The 12,822-nt window shown below is 41.2% G+C and overlaps 1 protein-coding gene and 1 non-coding gene across 2 annotated transcripts; one reads left to right on the top strand and one right to left on the bottom strand.

The window, feature by feature from the left end:
• Positions 1-7,313: 7,313 nt before the first annotated feature.
• On the bottom strand, positions 7,314-7,420 carry LOC141597934 (small nucleolar RNA R71). The gene has a single exon (XR_012523142.1). It is a non-coding gene; the product is annotated as a small nucleolar RNA R71 (small nucleolar RNA).
• Positions 7,421-8,274: 854 nt separating this feature from the next.
• On the top strand, positions 8,275-12,073 carry LOC141595652 (uncharacterized). The gene is made up of 6 exons (XM_074415613.1): positions 8,275-9,075; positions 9,196-9,498; positions 9,607-9,833; positions 10,607-10,728; positions 10,854-11,137; positions 11,315-12,073. The coding sequence occupies exons 1-6, from the start codon at positions 8,275-8,277 to the stop codon at positions 12,071-12,073; spliced, it is 2,496 nt and encodes an 831-aa protein (XP_074271714.1).
• The last annotated feature ends 749 nt before the right edge of the window (positions 12,074-12,822 follow it).

The following is a 12,822-nucleotide window of genomic DNA, read 5'->3' as shown; positions in this document are numbered from 1 at the left end:
ACCCGCATGGGCCGGGCTTGGGCCGATAAAATAGGGCCGCACTTGCAGCCCAGCCCGGCCCGGCCCGACCCGCACACTTGGGCTTAATTTAATGCTTGGGCCCAGCCCAAACCCAGCCCGGCCCAGCCCATGATCACCTATACTCCAAAGTGACGGATATGTGCCGTCACAAATGAGATTTTGTGTTGAAGATCGAAGGTTGAAGAATTAAATTTTTTGTTCTTTTCTTATTTCGCAAATGCGAATTTCGAGCAATTACAATGGGGTTTGAAGTAGACCCGCTAAACGGGTCCCTAGGTCGGGTTCGTGTCTGGTCAAATTCCGGTTTGTAAAAGTTTGGATTGGGTTAGGCCGTGACATTTCGGATTCGGGATATTTTCGAGTCAACTATTATCAAGTTATTTGTATATGATAATTATTGATAAACAATTTTCAACAATAAACATTGAGACGGGTTATATTGCGTTAGATCAATTCGGCTTTGGTCAAACGCAGGTCTTGAATTCGGGTGTCGATTCAGATACGGATCGTATCAGTTTTGTCAGGTCAAGGTTTGAGGGGTGTTCGAGATGTACATATCATAATATTATGTTAATTTATATGGAATAAAATTTCGAGGTTCTTATTTGAGATATCCAATCTATACTATGTATATATCGATCCTTATTGTAACGTTACAAGACACGAATCAATGATACAAATTCCTTCATGAATTCTCTTATCTTATAAGGAGCATGTTATAATAATGGATAAAAGGATTTTATAGACAAAGGTGTACTAGTTTTATAAACTTTATAAAATACGAGTACAAACAAAGTCGATTACAAAACAAACTGGGGGCCAGAAGAGACCCCTAAACTAGTAAAAACACAACTAGCAGAGCTAGTATTACAAACTGAATTAACTAGAACACAAAGACGACGTTTTTTGTATGGGGGATGGAAAAGGCAGTCAAAATGGATCGAGTCTTTCTCTTTTCTCTTAGAACTTGCAACCTTCTCCTGTGGTCTAAACCTGCAAAAAAAAGAAAACATAGACTTACCCTTTACCTTATGGCTAATAGTCTCTCTCTTTGCTTCAAATCGGCTACAAGCTCTCCTTGAGAGCGTCTTCATGGCTGTGAAAACAAACATACTCTGACAATGCAAGGGTTTAGAGTCGATGATCCCAGGCGGGTCCAAAATGGCAGCTGGAGTCATAGAAACTTCGCCAACCTCACTAAAATGATCTAAACTGCTTTGAGCTAACAAACGAGGTCTCTTAACCTCGTGACAATCAGCCACTTCGTCATCAAAAATACTCAGATTGCTTGCAGGACCACCGTCGGTAGATGTAAAATGAACCATGGGCATAGGAGAAAAAGAGGGAACCGCTGCTTCCCGTGAAGGATCTTCATGGGGAGTTCCCGTCGAGGTAGAAATTTTAGTAATGAGGGGACGAACACTCATGGATGCCCCCGATTTGGGATGGAAAAATTGTAGCTTCTTTCCAAGCTTCAATGTCTCATAATCCTTGGCTGAAAGATACAATTTTTTGTGGGTTTGTTTTTTGTTGGTGAAACTGTATTTGGTAGATCCCGAGGCAAAGGAAACCGAGGGGTTACTATCACGCCCAACTGGCGTGGGAGGGTAAGGCTCAGTAGTGATGGTGGAGTCCATGGACATGACTGAACTCCCGGAACCATGATTAAGCACACAACTTATCTCGTTATCATTATCAGACAACTCCATTTTACTACAAGAAGCATCACTCACAGCATCAATAGCCACAAACTTGTTGTCCAAAGCGACATCAAGTTTTCTTACCTTTCCGATCCTTGCCTAAAGGATCAAAAGGACAAGCAATCTGTTTCCCATTGGGATTCAAAAGAAGGCATTCAGTTACACAGCTTAGTTCACGAGCAACTTCCTTATTATTTGGGTCAAGTTTCAAGGCAAACTGTAAATGAAGCCTCCGCAAGGAGATTCAAATTTTTCAAGGCGAAGCTTCTACGATACAAGGCTTTCAAATTACTGGGATCAAAGTTTAAGACCAAGTTGCAAAAACATCGAGTCTCATTATAGTGAAAGAGTTTCAGCTCACAAGCCGCTAAATTAAGAACAAGGGATAGGGCAAGTGAAGTAGCCACAGGTTGATCTTGTGAGGGTGGGATGGCAAGAAAACAAAAAAATTCGAGAGCCAATTTGTAGAGACTTCCAGCAAGGGAAAAATTACCGTCTTTGAAAAGAGAATTTCCGCGATCTTTAATCATATGTATAGTGTAAACAGAAGGCTCCCCCATACTCATAATCCACTTAACCAAATCCTCATCATCCACACCATGATCATCCAAAACCAAAAATTCAGCAAGATTAAGAAGAAAAGACATATAATCCATTGTAAGAGAACTTTACCGAACATGGATGAAACTAGAACTGGAAGCAACCAGAGAAACAGAACCAAAAAGATACTAAAAAACCGGAACCTTAATTGAAATAAAATTTCTTACAGAGAAGGAGTGTTCCTTGTATAACAACTCCGTTTTCCTGCAACTTATACGAAGATGTAGAGAATCGTCGCAGGACCAGATTAGAAGAAAAGAAAGGAACCCGACCCCTCTGGAAAAAGCATACAAATTCGAAAGGAGTGGAAGAAACTCCGATAAAAGAGGATGCCGGAGAAGTAGATCCTCGCCGGCGACCAAGAAGGGTGCGTTGTGGCCGCCGGCGAGGGTGGAAAACGGTGCTGATTTTTAGGGTTTTCTGGAGTTTATTTTGGGGATTTTATAAAGGAAAATGAGATTGCGACACTTGGCGTTACCGAGTTTGAGTAACACCGATAGCATAATTGTAAATTCGTTGCCATTTTTACTCTCATCCTCAAACATTCAAATTTCAAATCGATAAACTTAACAAGGGTATTATCGGAATTTAATATTACTTAAACTAAATTAAGAACACATTAATTTTGTTTCTTTACCGAATCACTTCGGCACAATAGTTGTTGAACTTGTTATGGAGTATAACTCAATCATGTGTTCAAGAGCGTTTTCAATGGGGTTCATAGAGTTCAATTGAACCCCCATTGAAAAGGGATAAAATCAAAACAGTATACATAATTATGATGTTCATAGCAGTGGAGTAGTGGTAAGTAGACTGGCTACCATATCCAAGGTCCAAGGTTCAAATCTCGTCTTGTGTTTGTTACTTGTTAGCTTCTTCAAGTCTTTCACACTGATTTTTCTACAAAAATCTAAAGTAAAATGTTGAATACCTTTAAAGTAAACATATTAATAGTAGTAATAATAGAGTAATGATGAAGTATTTTAAGAAAAGAAAATATCAAATTTTTGTATATAATTGATAGTAAAATAGTGATTTTAATGTACAAAATTTTCTAATAAGGTCGAACCCCATCATCCGACTCCTAGAAACGCCACTGCATGTGTTGGACCTTTGGTCTGTTACTCCGTTGGATAGTTTATGGAGAAAAGAGAGGAAAATGTTTATTATGTCTCGCAAATCAATGTGCTATGTAATCAATAATTCACCAAAGTTTACGAAGAATGCAAATTATAAGCTTTTCACCATGAATTCTGATGTTCAATTGGGTTTGCCAGTATATGAAAGTTCAAATTTGGGTGAAGTGTGCATCGGTGAGAAAATGATATACATAGACAGTGTGATATTTGGCACGGAAAATGAAAAATTGTGAATTATAGTTTACCCCTACAATTGGCGCAAAATCAAAAATCTTATTTATTTTAATTATATTTTTTATTTTTTTAAATTAGGATATTACCGAATTTTAGTAATACTAGGTGTTACCTCAGCATTGTCTTTTTATAAACCCACATTAATGGAAAGCTTTAACTCCAGATCGAGGTAACACACAAAAGATCTATAGGATAATACTTCACACTATATGTATTGTAGTGCATATTTTTATGGTTATTTATTTTCAAGTTGTTTAGGGATATAAGTATCATATCTCATCTCTAAAAGATCCCCTAAAAGAAAACCAAAACTTTTTGCTCACTGTCGCTGCTCTTCCCCTTTCGTCCTCCCCAGTGCTCTCTCAACCTTTTCGCCGGAGATGTGGCCTTTCTTGGGCTGATGTGTCCATTTTATATACGATTTTACCCTTATTTTAGCTCGGTTCTAATTGAATATCACACTTTTATTAGTGTATTTGTGAGTTAATTCCGTGTTCTAGTGTCTTTGCTTGTTTTTATTGTATTTTGTAGGAAATGTAGCTTTTATAGCTTTTTCCCGCCGAATGTGCAAGCACTAAAGTTCATGAGGATAAAAGAAAATAGACTTGACCATGCAAGGGCGTGTTGGGAAATTCTGAGCATGAAGATCCCGAGCATGAAGAAATGGAGCTTGGGTTGATGCACAAATAAAGAAATGGAAATTTGGCCCAAATAAAGTCCAAAAAGAAGATGAGAGCAAAAGAGCTTTGGATGCCTTTAGGATACTCTTTGAGCAATTAACCGGAAGCATTTAGGAGGCATTAAGACGGATTCTAGGATTCTGATATGTGTTTAGTTTACGCCATTTCAACCCCCCTTTCTCATGCATTTCGCCCTCTTTAGCACGTTTTTAGCTCATTCTCGCTCATGTTTTGCCCTTTATTCCACGTACCTCGATATTATGACTCCCCGTGCTCTTTTGTAGGGGATTATCCTTGAAAAAGGAAAGACGGAATGAAACCCGGGTGAAGGAGCTAACCCGTGTTAGCTTGAGAAGAAAAAGAAATGAAAAATGCTGAGAAACGTGTTCTGTCGGCAGACCGGCAGCCGGTGTGGCCACCGACAGAACACCCCCACAACAATGCCAAGAAAAGACGGAAAAATGCTGAAGGCTGTGTTCTGCCGGCAGCCGGTCCACCGGCAGAGCACATCAGGAAGAGTGAATTGAAGTTAGAAGAGAATTTCCATTTGGCCTCGCTACCGGTAGACACACCGGCAGCCGGCTAACCGGTAGAGCGCAACGCAGGAAGAATTTGAAGATGTTGAAGACCGTGTTCTGCCGGCAGGCCGGCAACCGGTCCACCGACAGAACACACTTACCAGCTATTTCCCAAAATTCCAATTTCAAATTTATTTGACCTCGCTACCGGTAGGCGAACCGGTAGACGGTCCACCGGCAGGACGCAGCAGGCTGACGGATTTGGGCTTTTCTCCTCTTTTCTCCTATTTTCTTCAAAATCCTATGAAAGACTATAAATACCCCCTCCCTTAACCATTTGTACACACAACCCTAGATCTAAATTAATTTCCTTTTCCAAGTTTGAATCTTGTTAATTACATTGCTAATCCTTCCCTAATTAGAACAAGTTTTTCAATTATTACATCATACTTAGTAGTAGAAATTGGGTTGTAAGAAGATTGAAGGTTCCTCCTTCCTTATTTTTCAATCCAAATTCCTTTCTTGCTATTGAGTTGGTATTATTTCTCTTCCTAATTTCATTAGTTTACATTTGCTTTTCTTTTGAGTCTTGTTTAATTATTTATGTTAAAATTCCAATCTTGTTGTTTGATTGTTGTTATTTTCTCTCTTGTTCATCTTTCCTTTGTTCATCGTTGTTATTTACACCCAAAGATTGAGTCTTTGATTTCCTTGTGTTAAGGATTGAATCTTTGAGTTATTTGTGTTAAAGGTTGTGTCTTTTAGTTTAATCATCATAATTATTAGATTAAATTATCTTTCTTCATAATTTGTGTTGGATTATTGCATGATTAGTAGTAGGATTCATTCTCTCACCATGTTTATGCTTAAATAATTCATCTTTGTTGCTCCTCTTGCTTTTAGAAACATGATTAGTGAGTAGTCTTCCACTAGGACTCGGTTTGACCCGACATGAGTAACTTCACTAATTGATTCTCATAAAGGTTAATTATTTGGGGAAATTGGTAAGGGTAGTTTAGAGGAATGATATGGTTTATGGCTTGATTTTGGGTAGTGTCGACTTGTGACCCTTGTCCACCAACGAGAGTTGGTTAGGTTGTAAGTTGGGTACCCGGAATTCAACCCTATTGCTAACCTAGGTTGAGACCGAAAGGGAGAACCAAGGGAGGGTACCTCTAGACTAGCGTTTGAAAAAGACCTCCGAGAAGAGAAGTGGGATGACCTGGTTTATGATGAGTACTTAATGACCTTGACCAAATTCTTGACCTCCTTGGAAATGTGCACGTTTTTGGGGTTGTTGGGTGTTGAGTTAGGGATTCCGACCTTCGAACCCAAGAGGGAGGTTGGTGGGTAGTGCTAGTGTCCTATTTCGAACCCGATAGGGGGTCTTAGGCGAATTAGAGCCATCTCCTCCTCGCCTTGCTACCTTATGATTAGCTTAGGAAATTAATTGTGTGAAGTTATGAATTGTTGCGGGAGAACCGAGTCTTAGGCTTTTAATTCATTTGATTTACAACTCATCCTTTCTTCTTGCTCATTACCTATTTCTTGTTTAGTTTACATTTCACTTTGCCTTAGGTAGCTTTAGTATAACAATCTCTCCCTTAATTGTCGACTTAGCTAAACAATAGAGTTAAAACTATTAGTAGTCTTCCTAGCTCCTTGTGGGATCGACCCTTAATTTTGCACAACGATAAATCGTGCACTTGCGAGGTATAACTTGATACCATCAAGTTTTTGGCGCCACTGCCGGGGAGTTCGACTAGATATTAATTGTTTTCGTTCTAGTTTAGACTAAGTCTTTTGTGTTACTAATCCTTCTCTTGAGTGTGTAGGACTTTTTGCATGAGTAGGAGAAATCGAAGAAGCCAACCAACTTATCCGATTGACCACGAGATTGAAGCTACCGCAAGAAGACTAAATTCACTCCGTAGAAGAGGACTTATAGAAACACCAACTTCCCAAGAAAATTTAGTAGTGGAAGACATTCGCGAAGAACCGAGTACCTTTGAGTCTTTTGAGAATCCCTTTGGAATTTCGGAAGAAGCGACAATGGCCACGGTTCCTATGCGGAATAATTTGGCTCCAAAAAAGGTGGTGAATCCTAGTATTGTCAAGCCACCTATTCAAGCTAACAAATTTGATGTGAAAGCCACCTTGCTACAACTAGTCCAAGGGAACCAATTCGGCGGGGGAGCCACCGAAAACCCCAATGAACATCTCAATGAATTCTTGGATAGTTGTGACATGTTCAAGGCAAATGGTGTGTCGGAGGATGCCCTCCGCTTTAGGCTCTTTCCTTACTCTTTGAGGGGGAGTGCTAAGGAGTGGCTAAAGAGTTGTGAACCCGATTCTCTTCGGACTTGGGATGATGTCTCTAAGGCTTTCCTAAACAAATACTTCCCACCACAAAGAACCGCAAGGATCAAGAGTGAGCTTCAAGGCTTCACTCAACAAGATGATGAGACCCTTTACAAGGCATAGGAAAGGTATAAGGGACTCCTAAGGTTTTGTCCTCTTCACGGGATTGGAGATGATGAGTTGATTAACAACTTTTATGAGGGGTTAAGCAATGAAATGAAGATAAACCTTGATTCCGGCTCGGGAAAGGGAGAATTAGACAAAATTGACCACAAAACGGCCAAAGAGCTTATTGAGGAAATGGCTTCTCGTACCTTTTATTGGAATAATGATAGGCACAAGAGGAAGGGAAAGTCAACGGTTGAATCGGCCAATAATGTTGAGGTTAAAGGGTTAATTGAAGAGCTCAAGCAACAAGTTGCCTTGATGAGTTCAAGCAACACATCTAACAACTCTTCTTCTATGAGGAACCAAGTTTATAGTTATGAGATTTGTGGAGACCAAGGACACCCACCAAATGAGTCTCCTTTGATGGTAGGAGAAGACAATTGCATGGAGTAAGTGAACGGAATATGGGAGTCTAGTCCGGCCAAGCAAGCATTTAACAACAACCAATATCATCCCGGAATGAGAGCCCACCCAAACTTTTCCTATGGTTCACAAATTGTCCAAAACCCCACCTTCCAATAAAAATCACAACAACCAAACTTTCAAGCTCAAAAACCGAACACAACATTCAACCAAGGTCCACCGGGCTTCCAAGGAAGATCCTTCCAACCAAGACAACAATTTCAATCACTCAATCCACCAAACAACCCACCCTTCCAAAAAACTCCCAACCTTTTCAACAATCCACCCAACCAAAGTCAAACATGGAACTCATGATGGAACAATTGATGAATTCTCAAAACCAACTTGTCAACACTCAAACACAATTCATCAACCATTCCACTCAAAAATAAGAAGATCGACAACCTCATCCATCAACCAACTTAGAACCCAAATGCAAGCTTCTCAACGGATGACGGACAATCAAATCTCCCAATTGGCCTCCCAATTGAGCCAACTACAAGCCTCTCATGGAAAATTTCCGGGTAAAACCGAGGAAAATCCGAAAACCATAAATGCTATCCACTTGAGGAGTGGTAGAGAATTGGAGGACCGGGCATTTGTCAAGAAGAGGAAGAGTAGTAGACCGGGTGATGTGGTTGAACCTCAAATCGTAGTTGAACCTCCAAGGGTAGTTGAAGAAAAAGGGGGTGAAGATGAACTTGTGGAAATTTTTGTGGAGACTCCAAAGGTGATTGTCGAACCCACAAAAATTGTTGAAGAGCCAAAACAACAAGTTGTGAGGACTTATGTGCCACCAATTCCTTTTCCACAAAGGTTGGTAAGGGCAAAACTTGAACAAAAATATGGAAAGTTCACGGACATGATGAAGGGAATCAAAATCACCATATCCTTCATTGATGCCATCAAGGAGATACCAAGCTATGGAAAATTTTTGAAGGATCTAATTTCAAACAAAAATTCCTGGAGTCCGACAACAACGGTGAATTTATCCAAGGAATGTAGCGCAATTCTTATGAATGAGGCTCCTCAAAAGCTTGAAGAACCGGGGAGCTTTTCCATACCTTGCAAAATTGGGACCGTGCATATTGAGAGAGCCTTATGTGATTTAGGGGCAAGCATTAGTCTTATGCCCCTCAAAATCTTCAAGAAGTTGAAGGGATATGAGCTTTCACCAACAAGGGTTTATCTCCAACTTGCGGATAGGTCGGTAAGATACCCATTCGGTCTTGTGGAGGATGTCCTACTCAAGGTGGGTAAACTTGAATTCCCTTGTGACTTCTATGTAATGGACATTCCCGAGGACTCAAATATTCCCATCATATTGGGGCGCCCTTGCCTTGCTACGGAGGGTGCCATGATTGATGTGAAGAATGGAAAGCTTTCTCTACAAGTGGGTGAAGAAAAGGTAGAATTATCCTTGAACAAGGCCATGAAGGAGCCTTCAGAAGAAAAGTCTTGTTACATGATTGACATGGTAGAGGAATGGGTTGATTTGAAGAAATTTGATGAAGACAAGGGTTTGCAAGGATTCCTTGAGGGCAAGGTAAAAGATTGCAAAGAGCACCGGGAGTATGCTTTAGCCATGGAAGCAACAATTGAAGAAGACCCGGATAAGGAATTTGAGAGCTTGAGAGGAGACGGTAAAAAGGAGGAGAGATCCACGCCTCCTCAAGTGGAGTTGAAACCTCTTCCCTCTACTCTTAAACATGCTTTCCTTGGCCCTAATGACACTTACCCTATTATTGTCAATAGTGCACTCAATGACACCGAACTTCAAAAGTTACTTGATGTTGTGAGAAAATATAAGGATGTCATTGGATACTCAATTGATGATATCAAGGGGATTAGTCCTTCTTTTTGCACTCACCACATTCATTTGGAGGATGAGGGTGCATCTTCCATTGAGCCTCAACGCCGCCTTAACCCCGCAATGAAAGAAGTGGTTAGGAAGGAGGTGTTGAAGCTCTATGATGCAAGTATCCTTTTCCTATCTCCGATAGTGCATGGGTGAGCCCGGTGCATGTTGTGCCAAAGAAGGGCGGGGTCACGGTAGTCACCAATGACAAGAATGAGCTAATTCCAACAAGAATCACAACCGGGTGGAGAATGTGTATAGACTATAGACGCCTCAACAAGGCGACTAGGAAAGACCATTTCCCCCTCCCTTTCCTTGACCAAATGTTGTAAAGACTTGCCCAACACTCTCACTTTTGCTACCTTGATGAGTTTTTGGGATTTTTCCAAATCCCGATTCACCCTAATGACCAAGAAAAGACCACTTTCACGCGCCCGTTTGGCACCTTTGCTTATAGGCGCATGCCCTTTGGGCTATGCAATGCGCCAACCACATTTCAAAGATGCATGCTAGCTATATTTTCCGAATATGTTGAGGATATAATAGAGGTGTTTATGGACGATTTTTCCGTCGTAGGCACCTCATTTGATGGATGTCTAGCTAATTTGAGTAAGGTCTTGAAAAGGTGTCAAGAAACCGGCCTAGTCTTAAATTGGGAGAAATGTCACTTCATGGTGACATCCGGGGTTGTTTTGGGTCATGTTGTGTCAAGTAAAGGCTTAGAAGTTGATCAAGCCAAGATTGAAGTGATTAAAACTTTACCCCCTCCCACAAATGTCAAAGGAGTTAGAAGTTTTCTTGGGCATGCCGGCTTTTACCGGAGATTTATCAAGGATTTTTCTTTGATTGCCCGACCTTTAACATTGTTACTTGGCAAAGACGTGCCCTTTGAGTTTACTAATGAATGTTTGAATGCCTTTAATAGGTTGAAAGAAGCCCTTATCACCGCTCCAATTATGCAACCTCCCACTTGGGGAAAACCTTTTGAGTTGATGTGCGATGCTAGTGAAGTAGCGGTGGGAGCGGTGCTTGGACAAAGAAATAATGGCAAGCTCCATGCCATATATTATGCAAGCAAAACCTTGGATGAAGCTCAAGCAAACTACACAACCCCGAAAAGGAGCTTTTGGCAGTTATCTATGCTATGAACAAGTTCCGTTCCTACTTGGTAGGCTCTAAAGTAATAGTACATACCGATCATACGGCGTTGAGGCACTTGCTAATCAAGAAAGAATCAAAACCACGCTTGATCCGGTGGATACTTTTGCTCCAAGAGTTTGATATTGAAATTAGAGACAAGAAAGGTGTGGAGAACGTAGTAGCCGACCATCTCTCTCGGCTATTCCATGAAAATGTAAAGGATGGGCTACCAATTGATGACTCATTGCCGGATGATCAATTGTTCGCTCTTGCTCTAATGGATGTCCCTTGGTACGCGGATTATGTCAACTACTTGGTATCCGGGGTCATCCCACATGACTATAACTCACATAAGAGGAATAAATTCTTTTATGATCTAAGGCAATATTTTTGGGATGAACCTTGCCTTTACAAATCTTGTGCGGATGGGATAATTAGGAGGTGTATTCCAAGTTAGCCTACCCTATTTCATGATGTGGCAACTTACGTCAAGGGGTGTGATAAGTGCCAACGAAGCAGAAATATTTCAAGGAGGCATGAGATGCCAATGAACTACATCCTAGAGGTTGAGTTGTTTGATGTATGGGGTATCGATTACCAAGGCCCCTACCCTTCTTCCTATGGATACGAGTACATACTTGTGGCGGTAGACTATGTGAGTAAGTGGGTAGAGGTTATTCCTACCAAGACATGTGATGCCAAATCGGTTGGCAATTTCTTGAAGAATACTATTTTCCCAAGATTTGGAGTACCAAGGCTGCTCATAAGTGATAGAGGTTTGCACTTTCATGAAAAGACCTTTGAGGCTTTGCTCAAGAAACACGGGGGTCAACATAGAAGAAGTCTTGCTTATCACCCCCAAGCAAATGGGCAAGCCGAGGTCTATAACCGGGAAATCAAGTATATTCTTGAGAAAAGCGTGGCAAAATCGCGAAAAGATTGGTCAATGAACCTAGATGATGCTCTATGGGCGTACCGTACCGCCTACAAGACTCCTATTGGCACTTCGCCTTTTAGGTTGGTTTACGGTAAGCCTTGTCATCTCCCCGTTGAATTGGAGCACCGTGCCTTTTGGGCGGTAAAATTCTTGAATTTTGACATGAAGAAGGCGGGAGAGAAAAGGCTTCTTGACATGAATGAGTTGGAGGAATTTCGCCTCGATGCATATGAGAGTTCAAGGATTTACAAGGAGAAGACAAAGAAGTTCCATGACAAGGCTATTTTAAGGAGGGAATTCAAGGTGGGAGACTAGGTTCTCCTCTTTAACTCAAGGTTCAAGTTATTTTCAGGAAAGCTAAAGTCAAAATGGTCGGGACCTTTCACCGTGGTCCGAGTTTTTCCCCATGGGTCAATTGAAATATCCGATGGAGACCAAGCTTTCAAGGTAAACGGACAAAGGCTCAAACATTACATTACCAGAGCCCCTATCATAAAGAATATAAGCTCCATCGATACCTACCTTCTCCATACTTGATTGTAATTCATGACTTCGTCGAGCCTACGACATAAAACAAGGGCGCTACATGGGAGGCAAGCATGCATTTTAGGTAGACAATGAGAGCTTTTGAAACCATATTTTGTCCACTTTGGATTGGTGACGGAGGTCACATTTGAAGAAAACAAGCCTTATTTTCATTTGACGCGAAATCCCGACATGATGGGTCGGCGTAATTGTGGAAAACACGAGTCCCAAGGTCAAACGAAAAATCTCGATTTCTGAGTTAATGAAAATTGAACAAGTTGAAAGAAAACTGTTGAAAAAGAGCTGAATGTTGGGTTCTGCCGGTAGGCCGGCAACCGGTGCCTCTACCGGTACCGATCCCAAATCACTTTGAAGGAAAAATTGAAGAGTGATGTGTTCTGCCGGTAGGCCGGCAGCCGGCTCATCGGCAGGGAGCACATGGTTATTGCAGAACACTTGAAAAACTGAGGAAAGCTGATTAATGCTGTGTTCTGCCGGTAGGCCGGCAGCTGGCCCACCGGCTGAACACACATGAAGAT

This window comes from Silene latifolia, chromosome 8, assembly GCF_048544455.1.
Source record: "Silene latifolia isolate original U9 population chromosome 8, ASM4854445v1, whole genome shotgun sequence".
NCBI lineage: Eukaryota > Viridiplantae > Streptophyta > Magnoliopsida > Caryophyllales > Caryophyllaceae > Silene > Silene latifolia.
Note: the sequence above shows the minus strand (reverse complement) of the source record. Positions and strands in the feature narration are given on the sequence as shown.

Excerpts from the sequence above, each read along its gene's own strand:
- LOC141595652 (XM_074415613.1), top strand. The coding sequence starts at position 8,275 with ATGACGGACAATCAAATCTCCCAATTGGCCTCCCAATTGAGCCAACTA. Across the intron at positions 9,499-9,606 it reads AGAGATCCACGCCTCCTCAA|TTACTTGATGTTGTGAGAAA; the intron begins GTGGAGTTGAAA and ends GAACTTCAAAAG. Across the intron at positions 11,138-11,314 it reads CGGATTATGTCAACTACTTG|GGGTGTGATAAGTGCCAACG; the intron begins GTATCCGGGGTC and ends ACTTACGTCAAG.